Below are 13,036 nucleotides of genomic sequence, written 5' to 3'. Positions count from 1 at the left end.
AACTTCTACATAGCTGATTAATATTTTCCCTAAGTTGGCTCAGATGGCAGTGCTTTTCTCACTCCTCCAGCATAACAGCAGAAGGGATCTCACTTAGTAAAAAGTAAAGCAAGGCGCTAGAACAATAAACCTATACCATCACATACCAATGTTTCCAAGAAGATAACAATGAGGCTGCAGTTTAAAAAGGGACAACCTCTGTAATATTTATTGATGCTCAAGCACATCAGACAGGGCAGTTTTGCACTCTTGAAATATAGTCTATGCCAGGGACAGACTGACAGCACATGGGGCCCCCAGGCAATACAAGATTATGGGGCCCCCTTGTGCTCCGCCCATATACAAGCCCCACCCGCATAAATATACTTGCGTTACAGAACTTATTTCTCCACACTATTTTCAAAACAGTGGGCCAATTCACTAAAAGATGAATTGCCGGGGGAATTGGTCAGAGAATTTCAAAATCTAGACCAATATAGGATATTTGGAAAGTGAGCTAAATCGCAGAATACACGGCAGAACTCAGACCAGCACCAATGCACGGCAGACGGCAGAACTCAGACCAGCACCAATGCACGGCAGACGGCAGACCTCAGACCAGCACCAATGCACGGCAGACCAGCACCAGTGCACGGCAGACCTCAGACCAGCACAAATGCACGGCAGACCTCAGACCAGCACACATGCACGGCAGACCAGCACACATGCACGGCAGACCTCAGACCAGCACACATGCATGGCAGACCTCAGACCAGCAAGCACCAATGCACAGCAGACCTCAAACCAGCACCAATGCACGGCAGACCACAGACCAGCACCAATGCACGGCAGACCACAGACCAGTACTAGTGCACACAAAGACCAGAACCAATGAACAGGAAGACTGGGCAGTTAGGATGACACATACACAATAACATCTACGGGATCAGCCATCACACACAGTCTGATCCCCATGGGATATTACACGTGTTAATGGGCAGCACCTTCCATGCCAGCACACGGGTGAGTGCTCACCTTCAGCAGGTCCAGGGGGTGGGTGCAGCAGGCCGCCCCACAGGATGCCAGGCCCCCGATGCCCAGGGCCTCAGCAGGGGCACATGCCGAGGGCCTCAGCAGGGGCACATGCCGAGGGCCTCACCAGGGGGACATGCCGAGGGCCTCACCAGGGGGACATGCCGAGGGCCTCACCAGGGGGACATGCCGAGGGCCTCACCAGGGGGACATGCCGAGGGTCTAAGCAGGGGCAGATGCAGGCACTATTCCTCCAGTGGGGGGCCTAGGACCCCGGAAAACGCATCATAGTGGGGCCCCCCGAGCCGTGGGCCCTCATGTAGCCACACCGGCAGTATGTCAGCACCACTGCACCGGTCTCAGCATCACCTTCAACACCACAGCACATGTTCTCAGTGTTAACTTCAACACCACTGTACTTGTCTCAGTGTCACAGTTCCTGTCTCCAGCCTCAGCTGCATTCCAATCTTAACTCAATCTCCACAGCTCCTTTTTCCAGCTCCAGCTGTGTTTCAGACTCAACTTCTGCACCACAGTTCCAGGCTACCTTTAGATGCATTCTAGTCTCAACTTCAGCTCTGCAGTTCCTTCATTCCAGTCTCATCTTCAGTTCACCTGCCCGCTCTCATTCTCGGTCTCAGATTAACCCAGTTGGCCCTAGTTCATCTTGGATCAAATACCTTTCTCTGGAAAGATCTGGCTTTGACAATCTGCTAATTTTTCAGGCTGTATACCAGCCTCCTGTCTGTGTGCTTTTGAGTCCAGATTAACTCTTTCCTTACCACTGATTGCAGCTTTAGCCATTGTGCCCTGGCCCCTGGTGCTCTGTTGCTGTGAGTTAAGAGTTCAAGTTAATACTAGTTCACCCATTCACCACCCAGGCTCACCTTGAGGAAAAGCAGCTTCCTTAGCCAGAGGGTTCTTTGGCTTCTCCAAGGCAGTTTTTGGTACAATAAGCTTGAAACATGTATGTAGAGAGGAATTTGGACTTTAATCTGACTTTCCTATATAGATTTTTTTACTATCTGTGGTTCTGAAAGTTCAAACCCTTGAGGAAGCCAAGAATGTATCACTGCTCAACAACAGCATCCCAGATATTCTTTTATGACAGGCGACGGTTAAGTATGAAGACGAAATGGGCTTGCATTAATTGCAGAGAAAATGTAAAAAGATCATATTTCACGAAAGTTTTAGAATTATAGACCTTGAAGAATATTGTATAAATTCCCCAAAAATACAAATATAAACTCTGAGGAACATCCACAGTAACAAGACTGTAGGCCATATTATAAATGTAGCAATGACCTCCACAGGAACTGCTGGTAATTTTGGGTTCCCCTACTTGTTTTGCAGTTACATGCCCTTATGCAGTTATTCAGCAACACCAATAACGTCTGTAAAGATCAGGCACGGGTCTCTAGGGTTTTTTTTTTACAATTTATTGCTGAATATCAAAAACTCAGGAAAGAGGGTTTAGGGATGCAGGCTACCCAAAAGCACAAAAATAGAGGACAAAGTATTCATAATAGTAGCAGCAACAACATTAGGTCCTATAAGAGTGATCCCAAAAAATACTGAAGTACAGAGGGCAGCCAGGTAAGTCTATGACCCTGTAAGAGCAGTCACAGTCCTTGTAGTGCACCAACTGGCTTCTGCTCTCTCTGTATGATACCTGGATCTGAAGGTGATGAATCCTTCTTACAATGTGAAGATGGCAGCTTCTACCCAGCTCCCCTGTGACACTCTTCAACAAGAAGATTCTTTCTCCAGCTCAGCTTCCATCAAATATCTATTCAAACAGCAACTTAGGCCTCAGATACCCTAGCACATGAAAAGGCCAGGCACTGGCAGTACATTCTCACACAGACCTCCACCCAGGGAGAAGCCCCAGGGGACAGAGGGTTCTGGAAACAGGCTTCAAAATATTTATCTCCCAAGCCATACCTCTGAGTCAGCTACTCAGTGATTGGTGGAGTCAGATACATATTCATAACCCGTGTTTAACCCTCCCACACTGTATGCTGGGGCCCCATCTCAGCAACAGGTTGAATCAATCAACATACCAGGCCAGGGAAAACCTGCAGAATGCAGTAAATAGATGCCTAGACTGGTTACAGTCCAGCAATGAACACACCAAATTTAGTAACGACCTAAATGCAGAAGACAGGGTCGCTACATAAAGAAGGTGATTGCAATGTCTTCCTTATATTGTAAAGCGCTGCGCAAACTGTTGGTGCTATATAAATACGGTCTACGGCCATATCACCCTGAAAGCGCACAATCTCGGCGCTATATAAATACTATGTAATAATGATAACTCTCCCCGGCACCTCCTAATCTAAAGCTATGGTGCTTTCTTGGGAAAAAAATGGAGTGTACCCTTCTGCTGAACAATGAATCACTGCCTTCGATAATGGAGGATGTCAAGAATATCACACCTACGGCAACTCTCTAACCAGAGCGTGGACCTTGTTTGATGGAGGAGGAGTGAGGAGAGGTCTTACTGTGGGCAGATAAAGCAATGAAGTGAAAGAATTATCACAGACTGAAATACCCTGGTCACCACTGGAGGTTGACTCTCTCAGATTGAGCTGGCGGGACACACAGGCAGATACAAATATTCCATAACAATCTGGTGCACTGTGAGGGCTTCGGAGAAGCCATGTGATTACCACACACTTGTGTGATTCCTCAAGCTATCCTGCAAGCTAGAATTCTTGCAAGATCACTTCTTCCACTGCTCACATACACCCACACTTCAGGCATGTGGCTTCGGGTTGCCACCACCTGCAGTATGTCAGCTGACTGGACTGCTAGGCAACCACACACACACCCTGTCTGGCAGATTAGATATTTTCCACCCATGGACACTAATAGATTAAAAGCAAACTTATAATGGAGTATGAATTGTTATGTTGGTAGATAGAAACCACTTTTTCCTTTTTATACTCTAATAACCCTAGGTGAGCACTGCATAGAAATATGTACACATTTTTCAATAAAAAAAAAAAGAAATATGTACAAAGGTAATCAACTCTGCAGGTGTCACCTCACCTGCTGTGAGAAAGGTTCTTACCTCCTAAAGTGGATGTAGGTTATATGAACCAGCCAGTTCTGATGGCTGGGTCGTGGTTAAAATTTCTGACACCAGTGCATCATCCCGATTACAGAGAAGCCAAACACATGACCAATCACAAGCAGGCACTATATAACCATTTTGTCAGTCCCTAGGTGGTTTTATAGACTGAAACATACAATTTTGCATCTGCATGTAGCTCATAATATGCAATGTTAGAAGGGATCATTTTCATCTCCCTGCAACTAATATTTTGGTTTTTACATTAGCGATAGAACATAATCCATCTGATTGTTGGAAGATGACAAAACAATTGCCGACATCTTTGAGTCTCAGTGTGCACAGAAACTCTTCTTTCCTGCTAAGTTGTAGCCACACGGTCTGTAGAATTCTTCTGAGAGTTTGTGCGGTGATAGTTTGGTTAATGTTATCTGCACCACAAGCCTGTCAAAAGCCCATTGGCAGTTAGGTGTGAGTTCCTTCAATTTGGTGAACATGTGTAACTAAATATGTAGCTGTAGCTCGCGGTATACTGAGCTTAGGGTGACGGGAGGACGCTCGTTTGTGTCCTCCCGTTACCCTAAGGAGAACTATGGGGAAAAGCCCTAACCCCATAGTTCTCCTTTAATGTTACAGAGGATTACACTGGGGTCCTGTTTATGACTAACAAACAGTGAATGCAAGATTGGGAAGTATACTGTGTAACATGGTGTATCTTTCCAGGCAGTGTGCCAACACATGGTATGGAAGTATAAGCGAAAGCGGACCTTTACCCATATCTTTAAACTAACAACAGACACCCCTTTAGAAATGTTTAGTAATGACATCTACAATCACATACTTCTAGATAAATTGCCGGCTTTGTATTCTTTGTACACCTTATTTCTATTTTCTTCCCCAGTCTTTGACAGTGGCCATGTTTACTAAGGGCAGATTCGTAGCTCTCCTGTTACTTCCTACATTACTGGCACATGTGACCATCTACATCATCTCAGGGGAGGAAAAAGCCTTCCCCTGGCATCTCATGAGATTTCCCAGCATTGCACTGCTGATGTAACCTTCCCAGGATGCACATTACATGATTTGCGCCAGAATGGACCAGGAAGTACATGAACTCTATTTGTATGTGAATTAAAAACATGTTTGTTTATCTAATGAAAGTAAGATGATTTGAAATCAGCATGTAGAGCTTCATGCTGATGTGATTTTTAGTGAAAGGGAGTAAAGGTCCACTTTAATCATTAGGAAATCATTTACCAATCAGTACATGACCTTGTTCTCAACATCTTTGCAGGTATAAGACTAAAAGGTGGCCAAACACTAGTAGACTTTCTAAAAAACTTTCGTACGAAAGTTCTTTTGTTCGACTTTCTATCAGTTGACCGGGTCAAATCGATCGCCGATTTTGACCATAGTGACAAAAGTCGAAGGAGCAGGATGGAAATTTTTTTTCTCGAATGAACGAAATTCTAACAGTGAATGTGGTTTTCGTTTGGGAAACTCCATTCATTCCAAAATGGAATGTTAAAATATAAACAAAATGTTGTTCAATATTCGGCAAGTCTCTGATGGCATCATTGTGTGGTAAAGAAAGATCTTTCGTTTTGGAAATCAACTAGTGTATGGCCAGCTTAAGACAGTATCTCCCAGTGAGACCCTGGTTCCATGGTGGAATGAAGGGAATCTTGGCTGCTCAGCCTATTCCCCCCCCCAAACCAAGCATGATAAAGAAGATGATTAGGATGAAGATGCAGCAGCGCTTTCCAAAAGTTTTAATGGCTGGCAAAAGTCCTGGAGTTTGATGACATAAATGTATGTAAACTCAAAAAACAAAAGTGTAATCAATTGCAGCTTACAGGATTTAGTGGCTAATTGTATTTTCCCTTTTCGGACTTTTTTCCCTTTATTTTCACCTGGTGAACCTGTCAGTATCTTGCTTCCTGCACTAGTGTGAGGAGCAGCATTGTCACCTAGGTAGCTCTTCTGATTTAGATAAACACCTCCCCCAATCTATATGTCCGTTACACAGGGAAGAGGGCATTTTGTAGTGTACAAAAGATAGCTGGCAAAGCGGATAACAATGTTTGAGATATTAGGCCAGTGAGTGGATTTCTAGCAGGATCAACTTGTATTTTTCTTTACTTGTGGAAAATGTACTTGGCCTAAAAAAAAGAAAAGCAATGCAACCACCACATCTAAGGACTGGCAAGCTGTAATATATGACATTCTGTTCTCGAGCTTAGATACCAATAAAACACCTTCATGTCTGCTTACCTCTTCCTCTTCTTCCAGACGAGATTCCCTGAGAGCCGTAGGAAAAACACGGGGGGTGAATTGAATTTTTATACTGCCAGTCTTCCTGGTGGGAGGCAAAACTTTTTCACTGACAGTTTTTTCAGCTGCTAAAAAAACAACAACAAAAAAAAACAAAAAGACAAATCATGCGGTTATTTTGTGGCCCAAATTTTAATCTAACAGGTGACTTTGGTGCAATCACCATATTTGCAAGAGAAAGTAAAATGAACCTGCAGATCATTCTGGCCTCTTCTGTTGTTAAATCATTTTGCTAAGTGATAACAATTTCATAGTACACAGCAACTTCCTCGCTAAGTCAGTATTGGCAGCTAGAATCCAAAAAAATTAAATCCTATTGGTGGTTGGTAGGACACAAACAGTTTTTAGTAATAGTCATAAGGCATACCTCAGGAGCAATAGTTTTTAAACACTAAAAAAGGGTTATGGTATTCCATTTAATGTTTTGCACCATCTTAGTATATTGTCATCCCTTTTAGATTGTAGGCCCTCAGGGACAGGGCCCTCCTTACCATCTTGTCTTGAATTGTATTGTGATTGTAATGTCTTCCTTATATTGTAAAGCGCTGTGCAAACTGTTGGCGCTATATAAATACTATGTAATAATAATAATAATAATAATTTGAATAGTTCAATAGGAAAACAGGCAATACAATACACACAGCAAGGGTTGCAGCAAAATGTGTAGGGAGAAACACCACATTACACACAAAAAAATAAATAAATTGCCTTGTGTTCAGTTTCCATGTTGAAGATGAACCCCTCCATGTTTAATGATCTTACTGTAATTGTGTAACATTCCATCAAAGTGTTCTTGCTTTCACCACTAGAGGGCGCACAAAAGCCAAAACGCACACACATGAACATGAACATACCCATGACTGCGACACAAGCGGAATTGTGAAGCAAAACTTTTTTTTTTTTTTTTAACTATATCTAGCTAAATTTTTTACACTTAACTCAGGTTGATAATTCTACAGTGAATACTTCCGTTAAAGGGCACTGAGTAAAAAATGTAATATACAGTTTCACCCACATAAACTTTCCTTATGTGACTGACACTGTAATTGAAAAGTCTCCTGATGCAATACCATGGCAAGAGCAATCACACAAAACTAAATGTGCTGGCAGACAGTAGGGACTCCATGGTGCATACTGGGAAATTGCTGAGCATGTTTTTTTAATCGGTTGGCACAAGTACCGATATCTGCCTAGGCAACGTCACCCAGTCATGTAAAAAAAAAGGGTGATGATGAATGTAAACATACATCTGTAACTACAATACAGGAATAGTTATGCCATGTCTTTCTGCCAAAGGTTTTATACACCATATTATGCAAGGTCACAGATAATAACTGGCTTACCTCGTAGTTGGGGTTTTAGATGATCGGAATGTGTGGGTTTGTTTATAGCATTTTTCCTCTTTTCTTCCGCTTTTCTCTGTTGCTCCTTCTGGATTCTCCTCTGCTCTTCTTCTATTTTTTGTTGTGCCTTAAATGTTTCCAGCTCTTCACTCGCTTTCCGCCTTTCCTCTTCTTTAATAGTTTCTATTTGTTTTCTTTCTTCTTCATCAATCTAAAAACAGGTTCAAATCATTTAACGTTAACTCACTGTTGGAGTTTGGCCCTGATAGTTATCAATAGAAGGCACCAAATTATACATTTTCTGTAAGTGTTCACTACATATATATATAACAACAATTACGTCACATTACACATTTCTATTACACATTTTCCTTTACAGCTCTAAGCCAATCAGCAAGCAGCATTTACAATTTTACCATTTATGGTTTATGTATCCTGTCACAACCTTTTGCCATAAACTCATGATCGATTACTAATAGTCTTGCGAGAAGGGGGAGGGGCATCTAAGTCACAAGATACTGTCATCAGCATTTTTTGTTGCAAAATTACATTCTAGGACAAAAGTCAGACGGCCTTTTACACACTGAGGCTCTCTTTTGCATGTGTGGTTGAAATGCAAGAAGGAGCGAGGGGGTCAGAGGCCTCATTATATGTAGATACAAAAAACATGAATTATTTAAATATATTTAGCCATATTATCTGCTGCCACACCCATAGTTCTCCTTTAATTCTTCTGTATTCCGGCAGAATACAAACTCTCCATAGGATTGAAAAGAGACGGCAGCCTGCATGCACAAGACGATTCTGATAAGAGGCTACGCTGCGCTGGCAGAGGTCTTGGTGGATCGGAGACAGATGTAATACCAGCAAAGCTATTTCTTTATTTAGTTTTGGATATAGTGGACACGATTTAGAAGAACTGTCACGTTTTTATTGCTGGCTATGTCCATGTCGGTGAGAGTTCATTCCATTCCTGTTCTAGTTACCGCTGTGCCCCAGGAGAGCAGTTACGAGCAGCGGATGGCCATACAACACAACAGGAGGCATCCCAGTGAGCCTCTAATTAGACTCCTGCATTGTACTTCATATATATTGTTATCTGTAACAGTGGTTAGAAGTCTGTTGAGACACACACTCACCACCTACCATTCGCGAGTGCCCAGCTTACCTAGAAGAAGTAATCGGCCTAGTTAGTTCCTCCATGCATATTAGAGCAAAATTAAGCACCTCTACAGATACAGATGCACCATTTATTATTTTCCTTACAACAGGTATTTATGTAGTGCTATCAATTTATGGAGCTCTTTACATACTATTCGTTTGCATCAGTCTCTGCCCTCAAGGAGCTTACAATCTAAGGTACCTATCTCACATGCATTCATAAACACACAAGCATACTAGGTCCTAATTAGACAGGAGCCAATTAACCTACCAGCATGTCTTTAGAGTGTGGGAGGAAATCAGAGTACCTGGAGGACAACGACGCTAGCACAGGGAGCACATGCATTGCAAACTACATGCAGATAGTGTCCTTTTGCAAAGCAGAATCACTAAGCCACTGTGCATGCCCTCTGCTAACCACTAAGCCACTGTGCATGCCCTCTGCTAACCACTAAGCCACTGTGCATGCCCTCTGCTAACCACTAAGCCACTGTGCATGCCCATGGCATGATATGGTCTCCTTATTTAATATATCAAACAAGTCAGGTACCTACTTTCATCATGACCTCCAGAGAGTACTTCTCATTTTCTCGCTTCCTCCTAGCTTTGGCCTCTGCATCTTGTTTAGCTTTCTCCTGCACTCTAGCAACAGCTTCCTCTCGGATTTTCTGCATTGCCTCCTTTTCCACTATAAAAGAAGAAAAGTAAACAAAAATGTAACATATTTGTAGCGAAACATGTATTTTAGGAGGTTTGGGCAGATCTAATTTTTTTTTTTTTGGGGGGGTAATTTAATAAAACCAATGCTAACTAGCCCTTCCCCAGCCCTCCTGAACTAATCAACACCAAACTCCCCCAACCAGCTACATACTTACCTCAATAGCTCAGCAGCGGCCTTTTCCAATGTTTACAGAAATCCTTTTCGGCACCGGCCGCCCTCAAAGACTTGCACAGATACTCAGAGTAAAGAAAGTCAATGTTTCATGTAATATTTATATGAAATTTCTGTCCCTTTAATGTTGGTCCTCTCTCCAAATGGAGGAGTCAGTTCCAATCCTAAAATCCCCATATAAACTGTCTCGAGTAACAAACTGTATATCTGACATTCCAACCTCCTAGAGCACATAGCATTTAAATCATATTGGGCTCATTCACATGAGTCGCTGTGACTGGCGTTTTTCCACACTGGATTAATGCAGGTCACCGCAAGGACATACAGAAAACACTTGTTACCTATGAGCCCTGTTCACACCACAACACGGTGCAGTTCATTTTTCCACAGAGCACTGGATGGCTCCAGAGGCCACCGCAGCACACCACACACACACACACACCTTTGAATGTATTGTACACTTTGACAACTGCAAATAAAGTTTAAAAAACTGCTGTGGTTGGTGTCCGCTGGGCGTTTTAGTATGTGGCTGGGGTGAACCCAGCGTTAAACACATACTGGCTTATACTGGTATGAAAATAAAATGTTATTTATATATCTATCTAGATAGATAGATAGATATATAATGGGGTTTGAAGTCATTGGTGCAAAAAACTGAAAAAGGGGCTTGGTCATTAAGGGGTTAATCAAGCTTCAATGTCATAGTAAATCCATTCTTACTGCTCCAGGTTAATAAAAACAGATGAATGACCCCCCCCAGTCATTTTGGAAAGTACTTACTATTATCAGCAGACAGGGCGTCCCAAATAGATGGCTCCTGCTTATGTAGGGTAAAGAGGATAACTCCATTGCCAATCTTTGCACTACTTTTGTCAACATCAATAGGCGACAGGGGAAAGAATTCAAACAGGAATGGAGGGAAATTCACCTGTATATCAGACAGAAACACATTGTTTATACGTATTGTAATATGAGGGAAAGGGGCAGCTGAGCACCCAGCACTCTCTACATTCCTCCCTTCTCATCATACAAGGCCAATCCACAGCCACACAGTCCACGGCCTATAGGTCGGTAGTATTCAGCTTCAGGTTATGTCGTTGTCATTCGGACTTTTCATATTACAAGCAGTGAAGGAACAGGGCAAAGCCTTCCACATCTTGGGGTTGTGTTCTGTCCCTTCACCACTAACACCCCATTCACACTGAGCGACATGCGTATTGCACATTTTGTCCACGCGATATATCGCGCTAATTGGCTTGTGAACTATTGAGCGGCATTACACATTGTATCGCATTTTTTGGGTGGGACTTCGTCGCTGTTACATTGGGCTCTAACCAATCAACAGCGATCTTAATGTGACATCATTCTTTCCTTCCATTTTGCAGTGCAAATGTAGCGCCATGTCGCTGGTAATGCGCGATTTTTGTGCGTCACCATAGAGGCTATTGGAGCCAAATCGCGCGACATCCGCGCAAAAAAGGGTCAGGGACGAGCTACAGGCGACATTGAGCTGTGAACAACTCCATTGAAATGCATTGGACGAGCTACATAGAGCGATAGCGCGCAGAAATAAACCGCTCAGTGTGAATGGGGTGTTATTACCATCTTGTCTTGAATTGTATTGTATTGTAATGTCTTCCTTATATTGTAAAGCGCTGCGCAAACTGTTGGCGCTATATAAATACTATGTAATAATAACAATAATAATAATAATAATAATAGGCTCGTATTTAGTAAAATCAAGATTTCAAAAGCCAAAATCCAGACAAACAGTTCAAAATATGTAGCAGTGCCGTCCGTCCGTTTTTTTACTACGGGCGGACGGCAAGAGGTTAAAGTCAAAGGTAAGTAAACATTTTTTAAAATACCTATAGGCAGGCTTAAAGGGAAACTCCACTTAAAAATAAATAAACAAACAAACAAACAAACAAACACACAAAAAGAAAAATGTGCATCTATTTATTGATTGATTTTTGCTTTGGACCTAGGAAAGCATTGCAACCCCAATCAGATTACAGGCTGCAGACACTTCATCCCGTACATGTTCATACAGACATTCGGTAACATGGATGGGAGGAAGTGTCAATGGACTACACCGCACTGGTATTATTATTATACAGGTTTTATACAGCACCAACAGTTTGCGCAGCGCTTTACAATGTAAGGAAGACATTACAATCACAATACAATTCAAGACAAGATGTTAAGGAGGGCCCTGCTCGTGAGAACTGCAAGTCCCTCTGTCATGCTGGTTGATGGGACTTGTAGTTTCTCCATTTGCAGATCCTGTTAAAAGGATCTGCGAATGGATGACGCAGTTGTGTTGGCGGAACCTGTAAACAAGCCTGCAGAGAGAAGAACCCAGAGATTAAGGCCCCATTCACACTGAGCGATTTATCGAGCGATTTTTGCAGTGATATCGCTCATATTTCCATGCGATATCGCTCTATGTAGCTTCTCCAATCCAATTCAATGGAGCTGTTCACATCTCGTCGCTCAATATCGCTTGTAGCTCGTCGCTGGTAGCTTGTCGCTTCTACATGACCCTTTTTTCGAGCGATTTCGAGCGATATTGCTCCTGATTGCATACAGCCCAATAGGAACAAGTCGCTCAATATCGCTCGTCGCGCAATATAGCTCAAAATCGCGCGCTTTTCATGTCGCTCAGTGTGAATGGGGCCTTAGGTAAGTGGAAGGGCACGAGGGGGAAGGGGAGGTGACCATCTATCATGTTACACCCTGATGGTGAGAAAATATCACTCAGCATGGCAGCCAGGTATGAAGCATTTTCAGAGGATGATGAGCACAGTGTGTGCTGTATACAGAGCTGTCCTCTCACCTTGATGTAATCCTCGGTACACAGCACATTACTCTGGCACGCCTTGGCTCCCTTTAGTGGCACTGATATGAAAAGTTCCTTTTGCGTTTGCTGCCAGGTGAAATCCTTCACTATAATCGGCATGTTACCGGTAAGAGCAGAGCCACTTGTTGCTATGGTAACTGACAACTTCCTGATGTCCTCCGCATGTTGTAGGCGAGACACATCCGAGTTTTCTGATTGGTGGGAGGAATGAAACGTCAGGGACGTCCCCTCTCCCGGTTCGCGAAGAGTCCTGTACAGAGGGCGGGCTCAGCTCTACAAGAAGGGCGGAGCTGTGTAACGAGCCGAGGGCTCGCACTGATAAGCGCTGAATACAGCCGTGTACCGAACCATCCATT

General features: G+C 43.1%; 1 protein-coding gene across 2 annotated transcripts in view; it reads right to left on the bottom strand.

Moving 5' to 3' along the window:
- Positions 1 to 12,799, bottom strand: part of DYX1C1 (dyslexia susceptibility 1 candidate 1) — a 29,899-nt gene extending 17,100 nt beyond the window's left edge. Inside the window, exons 1-5 of one of the 2 annotated variants that reach the window (XM_018557570.1) lie at positions 12,657 to 12,799; positions 10,598 to 10,745; positions 9,480 to 9,613; positions 7,747 to 7,975; positions 6,362 to 6,486 (exon numbers count right to left, since the gene is read on the bottom strand). In XM_018557570.1, the coding sequence (XP_018413072.1) occupies positions 6,362 to 6,486; positions 7,747 to 7,975; positions 9,480 to 9,613; positions 10,598 to 10,745; positions 12,657 to 12,779 (759 nt within the window). In that variant the 5' untranslated portion in view covers positions 12,780 to 12,799. Of the gene's footprint in view, positions 1 to 6,361; positions 6,490 to 7,746; positions 7,976 to 9,479; positions 9,614 to 10,597; positions 10,746 to 12,656 lie in introns of both variants that reach the window. The other variant, XM_018557569.1, reaches the window with a different exon arrangement.
- Between the last annotated feature and the right edge of the window lie 237 nt (positions 12,800 to 13,036).

This window comes from Nanorana parkeri, unplaced genomic scaffold (genome assembly GCF_000935625.1).
Source record: "Nanorana parkeri isolate BGI_ZX_2015 unplaced genomic scaffold, ASM93562v1 scaffold290, whole genome shotgun sequence".
Lineage (NCBI taxonomy): Eukaryota > Metazoa > Chordata > Amphibia > Anura > Dicroglossidae > Nanorana > Nanorana parkeri.
Note: the sequence above shows the minus strand (reverse complement) of the source record. Positions and strands in the feature narration are given on the sequence as shown.